Raw genomic sequence first — 21123 nt, 5'->3', positions numbered from 1 at the left:
GATCAAATAAAAAAAAATCTCTGATTTTTTCCTCACTCACTGCACACCCAAACCCTGCCTCCTTTACATCAAATGTCACCACACAGAGACGAAGTAGACCAGTAAAAGTTTTCAGTCATTCCAGCTGGACTTCAGTCCAGTTTCCAGTCATAATCATCAGATAATGCTGGAAAAGTGGAGCTTAGTTTCAGTTACCAACAGCTCCAGTTTAAATCAGCATGGCTACACGAGTTCACCTGGTTATGCTATAAAAATGGTTGAATTTTAGCTAAAACTGGTCCCGAAGATTTATGTTTGTCTGGACCCCTTAAATTTTTTATGTTTTTTAATCCCCAAAATATATGCCAGCGATTGAAGTGATGGCGCCCAAAAAGTCTCGTGCTTTCTGCTTTTCAGTAATAAATAAATCCAGGCACTTCCAACAAACCCTCGCCGTGTATGAGAATTTTACTGCATTTTACTAAAAAACAACAACATACATCCCCTCATTTGAAATCTCAAAATCTCTATGGAATGAGATTTCTTTTCTTCTCTTTTTGATCAATCTAGGTGAAGTGCCTCAATATAAGTCATTAAGTCAAACACAAAGCATTTAGTTTCATAATTAAATTTATAAAGTATTGTAATTTAAAACTATAATACATATAATACATAGTGTTATCTAGACACATTTCTCTCACACATACACACTTCCAAATATTTTCTTTTCTTTTCTAAAAAAAAAGAAAAATTTCTTTAATTTTTTTTGTGAAGCTGCTTTGAGACAATGACCATTGTTAAAAGCGCTATATAAATAAAATTGAATTGAATTGTAATATTACAAAAAATAAAATAATTTGTTAGATTTCAAAAATAGACTACTTAAAAAAAAAAAACATCAAAAACCACCTGTCTCTGACTCCTTTACCTGCTGAAAGGCAGTAGTTTTACTGCGAGTGCAACGTTTATGATGCAAGATAGTTTATTTCAACATAAAGTAGTGATAAAGAAACAGAGATATTGAGAAGGAGCTAAGTAGAATATAAGAAGCATGTGCTAGGTTTGGGAATGACGCAGATGATGTTTTTTTTTTTTCTGAACCGGGTTAAATGCTTTAATCTCGAGTGCTCTGTATATTTTCCTCCCCCCTTCCTGTACACACAGACTTGGACTATTGACTGATGACAGATTTACTATTTGAGAATCACACACACTAGGATTGCTGTCGCTTTCTCTGAACACACACACACACGTACACATACCATCTGTAGGATGCTTTTACCTGGTCTGTTGGATAGTGTGCTAAGAGTATGTGTGCGGGAAAGCTTATTGGCCGAAACGCTGTAGAGCGCCCCGCCAATCCACCGCATGCCCCGCCCTCTCCACTGCCTGTCTGAGGGTGCACGGAGGCGAGACTTCAGCAGAACTCTGAAAGAAACGTGAATAAGAGAAGTAATAAAAGAGGTAAGTGTGGCTAGGGTCAGTGATTAACACTTGGCATACATTTAAAAACAGCAACAATCAGAAAAGCTTGTCTTTTGCATCGCCTCACTAGTAACTCCCTCTTCGCCTCCTTCCTCCCGTCTCCCACCCCTTCCTTATGCTCTGCCTCTCGCTCTCACACCCACCTCCCCGGTTCCCGTGTCACACCACTCTGGTAAATTGCTCCTCTAATGGAAGGGACGGCAGGGTGGAAATGGAGAGAATTGAAAAGAGAAGGAAATCATTGAGATAATTGCCAGGGCAGGAGGCCAGAGCGGGGAGATTGCCCTGCAAACGCTCGCGCACGTGCACACTTTCATTCTACCTTTCCTGCTTCCTCGCTGTTCTCTCACACACTCCTACACACTGTGATTACATTACGGTCTAACTGCATAGCTATACATTTATCTAAACATGACCTCTCATGACATGTCATGTCATCCTCCAACATCCGTCACATATCTACAGAGATTCCGTCTAAGTGGAGTTTACACACATGGGAGTTTAGTAGATATGACTCAAATATAGTTTGGAAAAAAGGAAATCTGTGCTACTAAATCTAACAATCTATTTAAATCATAACTAAAATTTTTTTTTGACATATCAGTCAAAAGTTGTAATAGATATCGGAAGGGGTGGAGCTATCACGAGGTGTTTGGATTAAATTTTATACCTTTTCCACCCCTTCTGTTATGCAGGAAACAAAAAAAACAACAAAAAAAAAACACACCAGTCTATTTGTCTTTTAAAATCGATGCTTTTTTTTCAAACCACACCTCCTGCTGCACTACACACACTGGTGTGTGCAAAGGTGTGTTCATAAAGAGCAAAGTCTTCCAACTGGAAGTGTTGTCCAAAAAAAAGTATACATAATATTCCTTAAACAACAAAAAAGCAGAAATAATTTCACTTAACTTGCTTACAGGATCAATAGCCCGTTTACTGCTTGTATGCATAGGGACGGGGGCGAAGTGTTAGAGCATGTGCAAGAGCAGGGAGGGAATAAAAAAGAAAAAAAGTAAGAGAGGAGCAGGTATGAAAGCTAATCTACTCCGTATTAGGAGACATGAACTTTGCCCCACATGTTCTGAACCCATTTAAACACCCAACAGTAAATTACATCTAACATCAATCTGCACCCAATACAGGAGCCTTTCCTCCACAATCTATTGCCATGGTCAAACCCAATCTACCCACAAACTGTGCTCTCTCACACACACACACACACATTCCCACACACACGTCCCTGATATAGCAAAGAAAATGGAATAGAAAATAAATACACTCATAGACCGAGTAAAAACATACAGCCACAGACACAGTGAGCTGCGTGTAGTGCACTGTTTCTGCTTGCCTTCGTCTGGAAGATAACACATCCGACACGGCTCATAACTTAGACAGGTTCTTTCTAGCTAAGTGACTGTAGCCGTGGGATCCATAATGATGGATAATAGGAGAAGTGTCGCTGGCCTCACAGAGGCTTTAACAGGACAACCTCAAGGCAAAGAGCCGTAACGCAGACTAATGCAGCCATGACATGGACATGGAACATGGACAGCAGTTAACCTTTTACAGGAACAAACTCCCTGTGTGTGTGTGTGTGTGAGCGAGAAGGAGCCGAAGGGGGAGCATGAACACGGGAAAGAAAGAAAAAAAGGGAGGGAGAGACCGAAGAAACAAAGAGGAGTGACAGAACAGGGGAGAAATACTAAGCCATTGGGACATAAGTGAAAAAGTAGAAAGTGACCACTATTCTAGCTGCTCTACTGTAGGTATCACCATAATAGCTGCAGCAGAGAGACTCTGACTTGACAGTTCGCATGCGAACAAACCTTGACCCATAGAGAAAAAAAAAGAAAAAAAAGTAAATAAATTTTTTTTAAAAAGGCCATGGTGCAATGAAATGTTGATAAATTATTATATATGCGCCTTGTGGTACCAACATTGCTGAAGACTGGTGGGTGATTCACAAATAGGAACAGAAGTTGGGGGACATTTTTACAAAATGCCTACATTAAATGTTCTTAATATTTCTTTTCAGTTATACCATTGGCATGCACGCCTTTTCACCTTCCTTTAGTGAACAGTACTCCTCACATGAAGCATATGTGTAAGTGTTTTAATAAAAGCATATCGATCACAATCTTGACAGCAAACTGTAATAAATATTAATTGTAAATAATTAATGTGCGTATTAAAAAAAATTCTGTCCAACGAAATATCCCCCAGCTCTCTTATTTTATATTTGATTTAATGATTTTAGCCAAAAGAAAAAAAGAAAAAAAGCTTGATAGTGAACTGGAAACCCTGGCGCCGTGATGCAGCCCCAATAGAGGGCAAATGCTAGAGAGTAAGAGCTCTAGAATTAATCGGATTCTTTTTTTTTTCTGAACTGAAACTGAACCTATTTTGTGACGGCTGGTGACTGGAATTGCTTGAAAAGTCTCTGGACTAAAACTCAAGTTAAGTAAACTTAATTAAAGTAATTTTTATTCATATATTCATATAGGACAATGGTCACCGTCACAAAGCAGCTTTGCAGAATAAAAACAATTATAGAAAAAGTTTAAAAAGTTTTAGGTAATGTATATAAAATGATCATATTGTCTACATGAATCTGTCAGTGAACGGGTACAGTAACAGCAACCTCAACAAAATGGACTTGATGTTAACTGAAACACATTTTCGATTATACAAAAAAAAAAAAATCTCATCTGTCACTTATTCTTTACACCACATATCCTGTACAGGATTGCAGTATGCCTGGAGCCTATCCCAGGGTACTCGGGGCACTATTCGGGGTACCAATGCAATGCAGGAAGCAGAACCCAGATAACAATGGAGTCGCATTTGAGTTTGGTTTCTCCCTGTCAAGTTTTTCCTTTATCACCATAAGCTCTGCCTTGCTGATGAGAAACAAACTGATATAGTTAATAACTGATAAGCTATAAACATATAAATTTTTCAATTTATATTCAGAATTTTTATTTCTGCAAAGCTGTTTTGTGAGAAAGAAAAAAAAAGGTCCACTGTTGGAATTTAATTGAATCAATCACTATTCAGAATAGATGTTTTAGGAAAATAAGGATTAGGGATCTTTTACTTATTTTCTAATTAATTGAAACTATGCGTGTGTGAAGATTCTCAGTCTTCCCACCTGAGGTTATCAGACTGAAGAAGCTACTTGGACAAGAAATAAGACCAGTTGACGTGACTCGGCTCCCAGGTAAATGACACTACAGAATTCAGTCAAGTAGGTGTCCTTTCTAGTGCAAACTCACTAGACCAGCTTTTACCGTTATCACATGGCCTTGACTCATAACGCATAATAACTCATCCGCCTAAAACAGATCACAACAGATCCAATGTGTGGGAGCTCTGATTCAGCTTCAGCTGCCCACCCTGAAGCAGTCATATGATCATCAGGAAAGTAAAAGTTCACAGGGGACTCGCGAACGTCCCCCAACAACACGAGGCACATGACACTATTACGCAATGTTCCGATTGGGATCTGAAAACCATTGTAATGGAAAAACATGTTAACATAACTCTAGATTTGGAGCTGATTCAGAGCCAAAATGACCTTGTTCCTGATGACCTTTGGGTGACCTTTCCTGATGACCTCCGGAGAGGTTTTACCGCTGGCCATCAAACACTCAGGACACAGAAAGAGGGACGGATACGATGCAGGTGTGTACTACTGACTTTGAAAGCTGCCCTTTTTTGGGAAGGGGAACAAAAAAAAACAAAACAAAAAAAAACATGCAAAGTAGAAGTGGTGCATACTTTGCACAGATATGATTTGCTAATATATTGCTACGCAAGTGCATTATTTCATTTTTACTGAACTAACTAAAATACATAAGTGCATTTGTTCTTTTAAATCACACTGTCAAAATAAGACCTATTATAGCACACTATCACTCCCAGTAGACACAAATCTTCCTTTCTGCTGCTACCTGGCACATTTAAGGGGCACAATAAGCAAACAATCAGCAAGACTGAATGGTTTACACCTGTGTCTGCCAAAAAGACAATCCATCATGTCATTTGCTTTTTTTTTTTCTTTCATTATTATTATATTTAAGCTCCCCAGCTCCATATTAAGGCTCAATGTACTGTAGTGTATGTAAAAAAAACAAAAACAGTGTATTTATACAGTATTGACAAGCCCTGCACTTTTTGGGCTAAAAAAAAAGGTGTACAAGAGACAAAATCAACATGCATGGCAAAATAGAATACACTCGTGTAATTGTGTTTGGGAGCATGGTGCTTTTTTTTTTTGGTTGTTGTTGGTTAACACGAGCGTCCATGCGAGGGTGTGTGCTGTGGAGCTTTTCGACCGTAGGACGAGCACAGATGAAGGAGAGGGCGAATCAGCACTCCGGCAGGGTGATTAACGATGTGACTTTTGTTTTGGTGACGGCGAAGAATTCGAAAGCCGCACGGGGCATTCACAATAATGCTTGTCTGACCTATTTGTTTGCAGAGAAAGCATTAGTAAGCTCATCCTGAGGAAAGGCAGGGAAAAAAAAAAACAGTTACCCTTGAAATAGGTAGCTTCATTTAGCTCATTTCTATTGTTTCCATGCTTCTTTGCTTTAAGCAAACTAGTCAATGGAGGAATCAAGCGGAATCAGTGTGCAAAAGAGCAATTTAAAGGAGCAATATTCCCTGAGAAGAGCCAGGTGAACACATTGGAAATTAGTCGTAATAAAGACAGGAACAGGAGGGCAGTACGGTTAGAGAACTGGCACAGAATGAAATTAACAGAGATAATAGGGTTGAAATGGACCCACGATACTCGCTCTTTTGTTTCTCTCATTCAGAGAAATTAACTGTCTAATACACATGTTTTTGTGCTTGTCGCATGTGCTGAGGATCTAAAACCCATCAGATGATGGAGATCTCCGTTTCAAACTTATCCCTTAGATTATACACAGTTTTTATTTATTGTGATAACAGAAGAACATCTGTGAATGCTAATACAGTACACCAAGATACCTTCCCGCTATAAACCTTATGTCCCTGGCACCATCGTTTTAGCCCAAAGGATACACAAAACTTTGCACTCCACAATACAAAGGATATCAGATATACATTATTGTGCAAAAGACTTTGTTTCGTCATATTTTGCGTGCAAAGAGCCAAACTTTCTTGTCTTTTTAATTGTAGTCTTAAGGAATAGTTCTGCAGGCATTGTTTTGGCTTTCGCTTTTGGTAAACATTTGTCTTTGTTTTGTCTGACGTATGAATCGCTCAAGCATAAAAGTCATCTAAAGGCATGAACCAGTGAGAAAGGGTGCAGATGACGACAAATGATCAGGTGATTAAATGCTGAGTAGTTGGAACAGACGAGAGGGGAAATGAGGAGGCTGCTGAGGTTGTTACATAAACAACCAATTTTTAAATTGTGTCTTTGAGAACTTTGCAAACTGTCACAGTACAACTTTTGCTCAGATTTGTTTAATTTAACTTACATAATTTAATTTAATTTAACATGAATAAAACTGTCTTGAACAGTATAACTTTTTTTTTCTTCCTGAAGTAGCAGGCGTTTATTCATTTCTACATTGAGCATGTACTCACAGGATTTTAATACATTTCTAGTATTTTATATTTTGAAAATAGATTTAATCTATGAAATTTCTATATTTTAAAGTGGTTAAATCGCTTAAAATTGGACATTTTACAGAGCCCAATGTATTTTACAGCACATTTGTCCCATCCTACTATTCATTGTATACATAAGTGTTCATCATTGTTCTCCTCAGATAGCCAGATGAGAGAGATGCAGAGGTGATGAAGAGAACTGGAAGATAGAAAAGTGCAGTGGTGGGTTTATTACCGACTCTCTCCCACATCCTGTACTGATCAATACTAGAGCACTAAACGTGATAAAGGCCACACCAACCAATCCACCCACACTCTATACGTGTGTGTGTGTGTGTTTGTGTGTGTATGCAAGTTTAAAGATCGCTCTTAAAAAGCTAGTGCATCTTTAGGTGTTAAACTCTGTCATGACTGTGTAAAGTATGCATGGTTAACACATGGACATCACAACACAACATGCTCAGAGTGTAAATGTGATTCTTAAAAAAAAAAAATCTGGATGTTATTGGATATAATTTCCAACAGATTGGAAAACACTTGCTACTTGCCCGAAAATTGATCTACAAAATAGTCAGAAAGAGAGAATGAGTTGCGAATTAACACAAAGAGACAGAGATTAAATTGCAAAAAAAACAAGATGTGAGCACCAGAGGAGGAGAAAAGAAGTGAGAAGAGAGTGCGAGGGGAAAAGGGCTCTGTGCGAGTGTGTGTGGGTACGCTTGTGTAATTTATGCCTCTGCGTCCATACTTTACGGCTTTCTTAATTCAACTCCTGCTACTATTAATGTAGTTAATGTTGAGATTATATCTATTTTCTGGTGGTGGTCAGGATTTACGAGGGCCATTCCTCCCCCACGCAGCCACCCTAAACACTCAATCACTTGTGCAGCGTTCACTGCTGACTGCACACTCCCACTCTCCCTAACACACACCGGGTCACTGCGTTTAGGGCCGGGGACAACACTGTCCCTGTTTGTGTGTGTCTCAACAGGAGAGAGCGGTAAAATACCCCTCTGAGCTAATTAGCTAAATATAGAAACACGCAAGACATGGAAAAAAACAAGTTCTATCGCACTGCATCATGGGGACTATAGCTGTACTGATGATGTGTGTCGGTGCTCAAAGAAAGAACACGCTTCCTTTAAGCACGGAGCATCTCCATACATTTCTCTTCTCCCTCTCCTGCTCATTTCCCTCTCTTGTAATATTTCACGCAGCGTCACAGCGGTTCAAATTGAAAATCCCTTGATGAATCAATATTTATTGCAGGCAGCTAAATGAAGAGTGATAAGTCACCAGAGCTCAATGCTCAACTCAGAAACAAGCACACTGTCTCACAAAATCTGAATTAAACAAATGAAGCAAAGTATGCGCCAAGAATCGGGAAAGGGGGAAAAAAGAAAAAAAAAAAAAACAATGAACTTTTATTCAAAAGCCAAATGCATTTGATTTGAACTTAAATCCAGCTCAAATCAAAACTGCAAAAACATGCAGTTCCTCAACTGTCCACTAGGAAGTCCAAAAGTGAGACGATCCTCACAGACCCTCATTAGATTAGATTAGATTCAATTTTATTATTGTACACTATATACACATAGAGCCAATGAAATGCTGTTAAAATGCCAAATTTTACAACCAAAATAACCATGCTTGCAACCTGGTACAATAAATTAGCAAATAAACAAACAGTTTTGGGCTCCATAGCTAGCTAGGTTTCCCATTTCTGACAATTGTCTGAGGGTACATTTTTATGTAACTCATCAGTTTGGATCATATGAAGCTGAACAATTATGCATAATTACTGGGCTGGCCAATTCAAGTGACAGCTAGTTAAACAGATAACTGTGTTATGCATCACGTTAGCAAACCAGCTAACTGGAATCATTCTAGATTACCTTACTACAAAAATATCTACGAGTTGACACAGGACGACATGAACGATGAAGTTCAATTAAATGTAAAGTATTGTGAGCATATGAATTAATGTTAGCCACCTTAGTATTTTAGTTAAGCTTAAGATAATCTAGCAGGCTTGTGGTAACTGAGGTGAAGTAGGGATATTTCAACTGAAAGTAAGCCTCCATTTGTTTCACCCATTTGCCCGGGGTTCTTGACAAAACTGCGACAACCAGCGCTCCCACATTTGTGGTTCAAAACCGCTCTTCAGAAAACTTGAGTGATGTCATGGAGGGATTGTCCACTTATACAGTACAGTATATGGGTAGAAACTAAAAATGGTGTTTCAGCACCCCGGTCAAAATCTACCTAAAAAACCTAAAACTAAGACACAGCATCCTTAAACTGAGGAAAACCAGAATTACACAATAAGAACTGATCTATTGCTGGACACATGTTTTGGGTTCTCGGTTTCGAAAACCACAACTTTACCCAAAACCTGTATGTGTACCGTCTGGCTCAAAAAAAAAAAAAAAAAAAAAAAAAAGAGTCATCTTTGATGTACTCTAACTGATGTACTTCTCATTTCTTTAAGAAACATATCCCATGTTTGTAGAAAAGATGATCAATGATAATCAAGATTATTATTAATGCCTTAGGATCATAGGCAACTATAGATAAAAGATTAAGATTGTGATGTTTGTTAAACAATGTCATGGCAAAAGTGCACCATAATCAAAGATAAATGAGCAAGAGCGTGGTGCGATCTCATCGGATGTTGTAATCACTCTGTTTGATTTCATTGGACACATGGTTATGTGCATGATATGAAATTAGTGACAACATAATAGACACATTGTGAAATGACACAGACGTGCTTTGGAAGTATTATGAACTTAATAAATGCAAATTTTTCCATTTTGACTCTGTTTTCGCTGCAATCTTTGATATTTTTAGGACGCCGTGGGAACTTCATGGTCTTCATCGCAGTGTGACGGGAGCCTTAGAGTGTGTAATCAGTCTGCATCCACATCATCCACTGTATTTTAAGAACTGTTATGGCTTTAAATTGTCATATAATGAATATATTTATTATTTTAACACTCATTACACAGATTTATTCTATTTTAAACAGGTCAACCATAGAAAAAAAGCTGGAAATATAATTTATAATCTACGTATGGCTGTTAAATGGAAGTGCAGTTTGAATCATACTTTGCTGCCATTCATCAGCAATTACTTGCACTAGTACAATGGCCAAAAAAATAATAATTTCCTGATTCTGCCTTTACCACTTCAACTACAGGAAATATATTCAGTACAGATTGTTACACAACCCATAATCCTTGAAATGAACTGCCCCAAAACACCCAGAAGTGCATTTTCTGAAAGCTGGAGTCCATGGGAAAACAAAACCAAGCCCTTTTTTATCCATTTTGTTAATTTACTTTTTAGGGATTTCCCACCTATTTTTAAACTTTTCCCAATCACATTTGATCATACTAGGGAAAAAAATAAGGTTTCTCTGTAGCAAACTATCAATTGTATGTAGATTTAACTGAGTTAATTTACAAAGACATACTTAGTGTTTAACGATATAAAAATAAAATTATATTAAAAAACACAACTGAGAGCTGAAGTGGGTCAAAAATAAGCAAAGTTAGCTCCGTATCAGTAATGTTTAAACTTTTAAACATTATTGCTTAATAGGTTAAAATTAAAGATATACATCAGAACCTTGGCATACGAATGCCCTCCTTTAGAAAAAGTTGTCTGTCATATGAAGCATTTGTTTGCCTCAGTGGAAAGCCCAAGCAAAACAAGTTTAAAACTTTTAATCTTTTTTTTTTTTTTTGCCAGTCAGTTCACAAGCTACGTGATGTTTTTGTAAAATCAGTGTAATATATTTTTGTGTGGCTGGAAAGGATTACCTGCATTTTCATTTTTTATTATGGTGAAAGTTCATATCGCAATGCAAATTTGCATTATGTACTTGCCTTCAGAACGAATAAAATTCACAAGCTGAGGTTCCGCTTTACTAATGTATTAACAAAAGAAGAATGAATTCACACAAAAGAAGGCTAGGTACGCTGTTAGCAGTTATCCGCTCACCGCTGAACTTGCCTTACTTAGCTCTTAAAACTTATGCCCAGAGAATGAAAAAGCTGACTGAAGAAATTTGCAAAACATCCATAAAAAATTTGTTTACTGACGGGCCCAACAACAGGCATTTTGGCTTTGTTTATGAGTGTTTAAATAAACACCTTATCTCTTTTTTAGTGCAGATAACCAGTACTGTGCAAAAGTCTTGACCACCCCTCATTTCTCATATTAACTGTAATTAAATAATTGAAGATATAGGGATAAAAAGTTCTATTGAGACAGGCTAAAAAGTGCCTAGGGTTACAATTAAAAAATTGGTTGCTTCTGTAACTACCGTTGCAGCAACCTCCTTTCCCTCCTCGTCCATTCCAACCACTCAGCATTCAGCATCACCGGTTTACTAATTACCTAATCATCTGTCAACATCTGCACCTGTTTCTCACCAGATAAGGCTTTAAGCTGCATAATTAATAAGTCAAAAAACATTCCTCTGAAACTGGTCAGGTACAGAAACTGGACAGAATATAAGAGCCAAAAAAGTCTATTCCTCAGGATTACATTAAATTTATGTTGAATTATGATGAAATGAGGAAATGTAAGACTTTTGCACAGTATTGTAAACAAAATATTACATTACAAAAGATGTCCCTTTCCTATATTATTATTTTGTAAAGCCTCCATTCACTTTAATGATCACACTGATCTTTTCGGGTAATAGCACCAGTCTCTTGAGACTGGGTTTGTAAAGGCTTTTCTGCTGGTCCAACTAACTCTACAAGTTTGTTGTGGATTGAGGTTTAGTGAGTTTTTCAGGGTCAAGTCAAAGTGTCTCAGTGTACCATCACGTTCATTAAACAAATCCTACACGGATCTGGCCCTGTGCACCCTACAGCTGTCATCCTGGAATACTGTAGTATCAGTCTTGTGCTCTGCTTGGCCATGAAGCACAAAAGGCAACCTCAGATTATAGCTAACAACTGCTGATACATTTTTATGATACGTTAAGTTACACTTGTCCAAGTGTTTAATTTCTTTCTGCAAAGCTCGTCTGTGGTAATAACTCATGAAGTGCTTCTGTCTAACCTGTCAACATTTTCTTAAAAACCAGCTGTTTTTTTACATGTATACTCTAACACATTTCTAACAATATTACATTCTAGCATGCAATATCTGATATCCGGTTAAGCATAGACTCGCCAAACTGTCTAAAGAAAAATAGCTGTACATGAACAAAAAAAGGGACTTGGTAGTCATGAAAAAAGAAAAAGCAAAAAAAAAAAAAAAAGAAAGGAAATCATAGGCGTTACATTTAAATGTGAGCAGTGCTCTTAAGCTGTAAGACATGACATACAGCTTCTCTTTTCTACATGGGTGCGTCCGAGAGGGGGGTGAATAATTTACTGTGGAGATCATCTTTTCTCTGTAGATAACACTGGGTGTAAAATATTTACACCCATGTGGAAGAGTGATTCATTCATGCCATTAAGCAAATGTGATTTCCCATAGTCACCAGTGTCAGACTCGGGTTATGTTCCAATTGGTGTATTTCAGTCCTCGGTGGTGGTGGTGTGCCAGCTAGAACATTCTGGTAAAGATCACTATTTACCATTACGCAGATATTCCTATCAAAGGCAATAAGCAGAAACAATTTAAAGGTCCATAAACCTAAAAGACTAAAATGTAATAGTGGTTTGTTGTAAATGCTAGATTTATCCAGTCTGCATCCAAAAAAAAAAAAAAAAAAAGCAAATTCATGGCCGGTTTATTGTAGATATTGTTGGAAGAGGAAGGCAGTAGTTCAGAGTGGAGTAGGAAGCTCATTCCAGCACTTTGGAGCCAGAGTATACGCATCAGCTTCATGTACTCAGCACTATTAAACCCATTACAATCAAAATGCACTCGAATGTGATCAATTCCTCCATTTCATTACCCTCAGAATCCCTCAAATCTCATTATTTCCCATTTTCAAATCTCAACATTTAGGTCCAACACACTTTAAAGTACTCAACTCGAATTAAGTAAGAAATACAACACAATACACACACTGTTAAAGGAAGAAATAAATCACAGTGGGATTAAATGTATGAATCTGATTGGCAAGAAGCGTGGCTCGGAAAGTACGAGTAGTTCCAGCTGTAATAAGGACGCTAGGTTAATATTAATGCATAACGTGTTATTGTTTTTATAGTAACGGCTCACTCACTGAATTGGAGGCAGGTGCTTCACATAAAACATTATTCTATACAGATGTTTAAAAAAATGTTTGTTTTGTTCAAAAATGTAAAACGTATAGATGTTTTTTGCTTCGATAGTTGTACTGAATATTTGTGTGTGTATTTAGAGTGTGTGTGTGTGTGTGTGTGTGTGTGTGTGTGTGTGTGTGTGAGAGAGAAAGAAAGAGAGACAAACAGAGAAAAACAGAGAGAGACAGCGAGACAGCTGAGGAAATGCCTGCTTTACCCCGGCTTTAACATGAGTGAGAACAGAACCTTTATAAAAAAATAAAATAAAAAAATAAAAATTAAATCCACCTATAAATCCATAACACTAATGAATATTTACACTTTTATTAAAATATTAAAGGGTAGGGGTTTAATCTATTATTCCTCTACAGTAAGATTGGCAAATTTCCTTTAATAAATTTAAGCTAATAATAAACAAACAGTATAACTTGTCATGATACTAAAAACCTCAAAGTTCTCCGTCCTAAAAATGCTTCTTCTTCAAAAAAAAATTCATTTACAGCTTTACGTCTTGACTGTTTTAGAGCACTTATACTGGAGAATAATACTGGAGACTCCTTTCAAATAATGCTAAACAAACTTCTTAAATAACAAAAACTTCAGCATGTGAATAATTTTAAAAGTTAAGAATTTTAAATTATTTGTTTCAAATTGCATGTCAAACCATACATCATCTAACTGGTGTTCATTCTTTAAAAAAAAAAAAAAAAATACAGATGTTTCACTCTACACCTAAAGTGAAAAACAGGGAATTCACTGACACTAGCTCAATATGAATCATGAATAAAATAAATAATGTCACAAACTCATCCTGAGCAGACGGCAACCATTAAAAGCTTTTATTTTAAATAAATAAATAAATAAATAAATAAATAGAGTCATATATTTACACACAGACATGAATTGTATCATAGCAACACGTTAATGGTCTGAGTAATAGATTATCATGGCGAGCAGCACCTTTATCCTGTCATAATATTAGTGGTGATGAGCTGCTTATATCTCGTAGTGTTATTATGGCCAGCCAGTTAGTTAATGTTTTATTATACCCTTTCATACAATATGTTAAAAATGCAGTGTGTCAACAGGGGGGGCTTTAATCAGGCCTATAATTGGTTATGGTGGACTAAGATTACATGTGGGCTGAAGCACACACACACACACACACACCATTTATTTTTTATGGCAGAATAAAAAAGTCATTATATATAATTCTGTAGAAAACAGTAATGGGTTAGTAGTGCTGGTGTGATTGAACAGAAAGAGGAAGGAGAACAATAAGCATGTCTGTATACAGCACCCCAAATCTGATTCAAGTTCAAAACAAAGAAACTGAAATGTGTGGTGTTATTTTTTTTTATTTTTATCGTACACCTTACCTAGCTGACTGGACTTTCTTGACTCTGTAGGAGAGGGCGGCGCTGTGGGGCTGGAGGTGTGCGCGACGGGTGTCAATCTTGTAGCGGGTTTTAATTACCCTTGGAGATGCCTGATACCGTAATGACACAGAGAATGGGCCTGGAAAGGAAAGAAAAGACCACAGGTAAGATATTTACTCACAACTCCTGTTTAACACCAAACTGAGCAGTATGACATCATCATCACAGAATGTGGAGTATGTAGTGTTCTACAGTAATGTTCTACTATAAATAACGCTCTATTTAAATGCTTAATTATACTGATGAAAATATCTGTCATAATAAAAAAAACTTTTTTTTCATTTTAATAAATATTTAAGGACAGAAAAATTTAAGCATATAACACTGTTTACATTATATAAGCATTGTTAGTACATAATTTCAGTAACAGTTGTTTCTAGTCAGCTTATAATAATTTTTTTAAATAATAAATATTATGAACACACCATCACCACCACATAAGCATTAAAAATCATACGATATAAAGATTATAAAGGAAAATTGATACAAAAAGCGTGACCATCCATCATCCATCTAGGAAATTTAACAACTATGGTAGGACATGCTCATTCAGACACTTTGGGAACACCAATCAACCTAACCTGCATGTCTTCGGACTGTGGGAGGAAAACGGAGGTACCCGAAAGAAACCCACCAATTACGGGGATATAAAGCAAACTCCATGTATTAATACATTATATAATGGTCAGATTGTGTTGGATAGACAACGTGGTCAAATCATCTCCAAAACAGCATGTCTTGTAGGGTGTTCCTGCAATGCAAGGGCTTGTACCTACCAAAAAAAAAAAAAAAAAAAAAATGGTCCATGGAAGGACAAATAAATAAATAAATAAATAAATAAATAAATGGTCCATGGAAGGACAACTGGCGTCATGGCCAAATAAGGCTAATTGATGCTTTTGGGAAGCGAAGGCTAGCCTGTTTTTTTTTTAGTTCCACAGAAGAACTACTGTAGCAAGTGATGCTGAACTTAATGCAAGCTCTGATAAATTTTTTTTAAAAAAAGTCTCATAACACACAGTGTAGCTGCAGACTGGTCAAAGTGTACATAGTGGCCCTGTGCAACCCTGAAAGCTGGATTACTAACAAGAAGCTGGGATATGTAAAGAATATGGAATTTCACTGTGCAGTAGTGTATATTTAATGAAAAAAGGCCGAATTTAAACTCCCAAGATCTCAATCTGACTGAGCATCAGCTCATAGAGGATGTGCTGGACAAAAGGTTGATCCATGGGCACCCCACTTTGCACGTTACAGGACGTAACATCCTGGTGCCAAATACCACAGAACACCTAGAGAGCCAATACCTTGATGGGACACCACTGTTTTGGGGACCTACATAATGTTAGTGGTTTTGGCTGATCAATATATTTTACCAAAGTTTTTTATTTAGGCTACATTTTATGCTTTTCTTGCAGTGGGAAAAAACAGTCACTGCCTGAAGATGTTTAAAACCTTACTAGCTAAAAATGTTTAAATGACTTCATAAAAAAAGTTTTAATTTATTCAGATTAATGAATTATTTGCCTACCAAACAGAAATTTGAGGAGGAAAGATGATGAAGAGGAATGACGGCGAGACTTGTGTTTATAGGCCAAGTTAAGTTTACCTCTGGTGAGGAAATATAAAATAAGGCAGATGATGCTGTTAGTCAAAGTACAAACAAATTTCCCATTCTAGACCTTTTTAATTCTTCAACATTTGTCAACAGTTAGATTTATTTTCCTGCAAATGGTAAAATAGCTGTAGTGCTGAGTGGAGTGTCCTTCAGTGGAACAAAAAAAATAAATCTTAGAGTCTGATTTTCTTCCTTTCACTTTTGGGTGTTAAAAAAAAGAAAAAAAAGAAAAGGGGAAACTTGGACTTCCTTGAACTTAAACATCACTTCTGGTACACATGCATGAGAAATATTTCAGGTTAGCAAAGTCTGTTGTTTTCAGAGCTATACATAGTGCAAAATCTAAAGGGATTTCCCAGGCAACCGCAAACATTTACTTTACTGGAAGAGTACCCGAGATCAAATATGGCCAACCGTTTTAATAGTAACAAGCAGAGATCAAGACAGTCAGTGCCTCCAAGTCCATAAAATTAAGTACGCCAGCCTAGTCATACACTGCAGACTCAAACATTCCCACTGACAAACTCCCTTCACTGGCAGGTGCGCTCCTTAATAAGCTGCACATGTAAAAATGAAGGAATAACAAAGGCTGAATTTTTATCAGCCTAATAAATCATTTCCTCCGTCTCCCTCGCAACCCCCGCCCCCATTCTCTCCTCTGCGTTCTCTTTAAGTCTCATTCATTATATCTTTTCACCTATCCATCAGAGAGGAGACGGAAGAAGAAAGCGGAGGGAGAGAATAAGTGTGGCTTTTATTTATTTCTTTATCCCTTCATTTATCCATCATGCTGCTTTATGGGTGGCTGGGCAGAGGTGACATGCATGCATGCGGGCTGAGTAAAAGATGGACTCTGCATGGCGGCTCCTGCACACTGCCTTTTCACACCAATGCTAAAAACCCCAAAGATTAATTCCTACCAGGTACCATTTAGCATGTTAGACAAGTCAGCGGGAGAATGGAATTACTTACGGAACTTAAAAAATTCTGTAAAAGCTATTCAACACTTTTAATAGTATTTCACCTGCCCCGAAAGCTTTTACTACGCCATAATGAGGTGATGCCTGGTTTATAAGCAAGGCCCGTCATCATCGGGTTAAGCAGCTTGGCTAAGAAACTGCCATGTAATAAACACACCATGCCCTATTACAGCACGGACTAAAATGTTTCAAAGTAACAAAAACACTTTTTTCCTCTTGCGCTTTTGCACATGTACTCACACTCACATACACACAAACACTTTTGCTTACCATTTTTCTTAGTGCCTCAGACAACACTTTGTCTCTCTAATGAGTGAGCAGAGAAATTGAGGAATTGAGAAAAAGTTGAGGTGAAACAGAGGAACACGTGAGGAGGACAAGAAACCTGATTGATTTACCAATATGCACACAAATATAAATCAACACGTGCAATCTCCACCCATGTCAACTGATAGATACATGAATAAAATAACCAGTAAAGCTCTTAAAAGACCTCTCAGTTACTGACTACAGCCAAATATGTCTGTCTGTAAAATCTCTCTATATAAAACTATAGTAAAGCAAGGGAAGAACTTTTCTTTGTGATAGGTCAACTTCCCAATCCTGGCAGGCATTCTCACGACCATCATTTTTAATTACACATTCTCAAACTCTTACTCAAGCTGTACATTTATGAAAAGCTAATCTGGTTAATTGCGGGGAATTTCTAATATAAAAAAGGGGCATTCCAGTCAAACCGGAACTTGATGAAATGTATTGTGAATGAAGGCGGAAAAAAGGCGATTGACATTTACAGAAGACATTTCCAAGCACAGTACAGTGATGAGACTATTAGTCGCAGTACAACATCTGAATGGTGCAAAGATTTTAAAGAAGGCTGTATGTCCATAAATTATGATTCCACTTGAGGTAGCGATTTGTCACAACTTGTGGAAGAGACGCATTTGTCTGAGGGAACTGTACACACAATCACCACTTGCACATTACAGGAATTCGGCCGCAAGATATTGCCACAGACTCTGTACAGTCCTGACCTCACCCTAAACCAGTTCCACATGTTTCGGACAAAGGAGTTTTTGGGAGGCCAGAGTTTCAGATATGAAGCAGACAGGTCCGATCATGGCTATAGCATACTGAAGATACTTTCACCCGGATGTCTGGCGGACATTTCATTCTAAATGATGGGTCATCAGTTGAAGCTCAATCTAATTAAAACCGAACTGCTGTTTATCCCTGGTGATTTATCCTCCAATCTCCTTGTGATCTACAATTAGATCACTACTTCAGCCACTTTAGCCAATCTTGGGGTACCTCTGGACAATCAACTCATTTTCACCACACATTGCCAACCTTACTCGCTCTTGTCAATGTCTTCATAACATCATCAGAAGAATTCGCCCATTTCTTTTTTTACAGGCTACTCAGTTGCTTGTCCAGCCCCTTGTTATTACAAGACAACTCATTCCTGGCAAGTCTGCCTCTGTCCTCCATTTGTTCTCTGCGGCAGATCCAGAATGCATGTCTTGTTTTCAACCGCCCCAAGTTCTGCTACACTTCTCCGCTCACTGCACTGGCTTCCTGTAGCTGCCCGCATCAAATTCAAAACCCTGATGTTTGCCTACAAAGCTAAAAACGGCCCAGCGCCCAGATACCTCTCAGCTCTCATCACAGCACGTACCACACCACGTTCCCTCCAATCCTCCAGCACTGCTCAGCTGGTCCCACCATCTTTCAAAGTTCGAGGAAGACTTGCACCTAGACTCTTTTCTGTTCTGGCACCTAGATGGTAGAATGAACTTCTTCTAGATGTCCTAAAAGCTCAGTCTTAGGCAATCTTTAAACAACGACTTAAAACATATCTGTTTTTTCAGTACTTAGGTTAATCTCTCCTTTCCCTTTTCCCACAAAAAACCCTTCCCAACAGTGCTTGACTGATGGTACTTAGTTAGTGACCTAGGAACCCTGTGTAAGGATCTACCCAATGACGGAAACTTAAGCACTTTTGTAAGTCGCTCTGGATAAGAGCATCTGCTTAATGCCTAAATCTAAATGTAACAACTTTTTTTTTTTTTTATCTCTCACAGCCTTTGAGCTCTGTCTCAGAAGCTCAAAAGACAAAACATTCGGCATTTCATGTTTTCAAGAAACTGTGTAAGAAAACTTAGTGACAAAAATAAATCAACTTCCTCATGTCAATGATTAGTTTTATAAAACATTTTTTTTATCATGCATGCCCTGCATGAAGTGCATTTCCTGTAGAAATGTAAACTTTAGAAACCACAACCGGAGGTACCGTCAGTGCTACTGTAATAGAATATTTATCAACAATGTCTTACTAATCGTATTCAACAATTTAACAGTGATGTGGTGAAGGTGATGAATACCATTTATATTTATAATCATTAATTAATTTTATGGAAGAGATAACTGCATGACACACATCATGATATAATGATATTATAGGCAAGGCATGCTTTATGACTTACTAAAGATAAATTAGTCTGACCTTGTGCTTACAGTAAGACCTTTTGGCAGTCAAGTAAGAAGAATCATGTAGACGTGCAATCTGTGCGTGCATGTCCAGTCTCAGAGCTTCAGGATCCTGTCCTGATCTGACATCAGTGACTAACTGGCTTGAGTATTCTTACTACTGATGATTACCCAGCATTGCTAGCTTTTAAGGGCTTGTCTGCAGCCACTTCAGTTCCTTGGCATAAACCAAACACTACCCTGTGGTTCGCAGCAGCCCTGGAATTCAATCATGTTTTATAGGCTAATATTCAGTTTTTTAGTTCCTAGCTTTACTACTCCAGCACGTTAACAGGAATCCCTTTACACCTCAGCTACTGCTAGTTGCCCGTCATGCCTTGCCTTATTGAGGTGTTTACAAATTGTGTTCAACACCACATGAGAGGCCATGTCCTTCCTGTGTTAACAGCGATCATTTGTAACAGACCTAGGCCACAGCATGATCGGATTACACCATAATGCCAAATTTATCTTTCACATCTGTTTTATTCGCATATGATCCAATGGCTCCTGAAGAAACGTTTATCCTTTGCCCTGGCAGCGATGCCCTGGCAGTGTTCAGTCACTCCTCAAACCTCTGACCCTGTCCTGCCAGAAATTATTATTTCTAAGAAGACAGATTTACTTTCATATTCCTTTCAGCAGTGGGACTTCTCAGAGATAGTATCTGCCTACAAAGATTTAGGGATTGAATTTACTAGAGTATAATTTCATTAGCTTATAGGATTTCTAAGTATGGGTGACTCGAGCCCCAAACAGAAAACCTGAGCAGCGTTGGAGCGGCATACATTGCACACCAGACCAACACGATACTACACAGCCATCCCTATGCCCCAACGCTTTCAAATGTCACCAAGTTATATAGTTACTGTAGAGAACTTGTTATATAATATATACTCACCAGCCATACTAAAACTGGGTAGGATGCCTTTTTGCGCCGAGAACAGTCTTAAATCTTTGTAGCAGGGATTCGACAAACATTCCTTTAAAAACTTGGTCCATGTCAACATGATTGCCGTTATAAGATGGGTAAATTGTGGCCATTAAAGGGGAACAAACATGCAACACCAGTAAAAAAGGCTGTGGCCTTCAAACAATTGATATTTATGAAACCCAATATGTGCAGGGAAACATCTCTTACACCAGTACAGAGTAATCTAATAAATAACGTGTTTCTTCCTGCACAACTGACACTAACTGGATGTTTTTCACTTGCACCATTCTGTGTAAAATCTGGATAT

At 37.8% G+C, this 21123-nt stretch overlaps 1 protein-coding gene across 1 annotated transcript in view; it reads right to left on the bottom strand.

Moving 5' to 3' along the window:
• zc3h3 (zinc finger CCCH-type containing 3) overlaps window positions 1-21123 on the bottom strand; it is a 75129-nt gene that overhangs the window by 16614 nt on the left and 37392 nt on the right. The window contains exons 4-5 of the mRNA XM_053498617.1: window positions 14696-14834; window positions 1262-1407 (exon numbers count right to left, since the gene is read on the bottom strand). Of these exons, the coding sequence (XP_053354592.1) occupies window positions 1262-1407; window positions 14696-14834 (285 nt within the window). The remainder of the gene's footprint in view (window positions 1-1261; window positions 1408-14695; window positions 14835-21123) is intronic.

Source organism: Clarias gariepinus, chromosome 6 (assembly GCF_024256425.1).
Source record: "Clarias gariepinus isolate MV-2021 ecotype Netherlands chromosome 6, CGAR_prim_01v2, whole genome shotgun sequence".
NCBI classification, from domain to species: Eukaryota; Metazoa; Chordata; class Actinopteri; order Siluriformes; family Clariidae; genus Clarias; species Clarias gariepinus.
The sequence above is the reverse complement of the archived record's forward strand: the minus strand, read 5'-3'. Positions and strand labels throughout refer to the sequence as shown.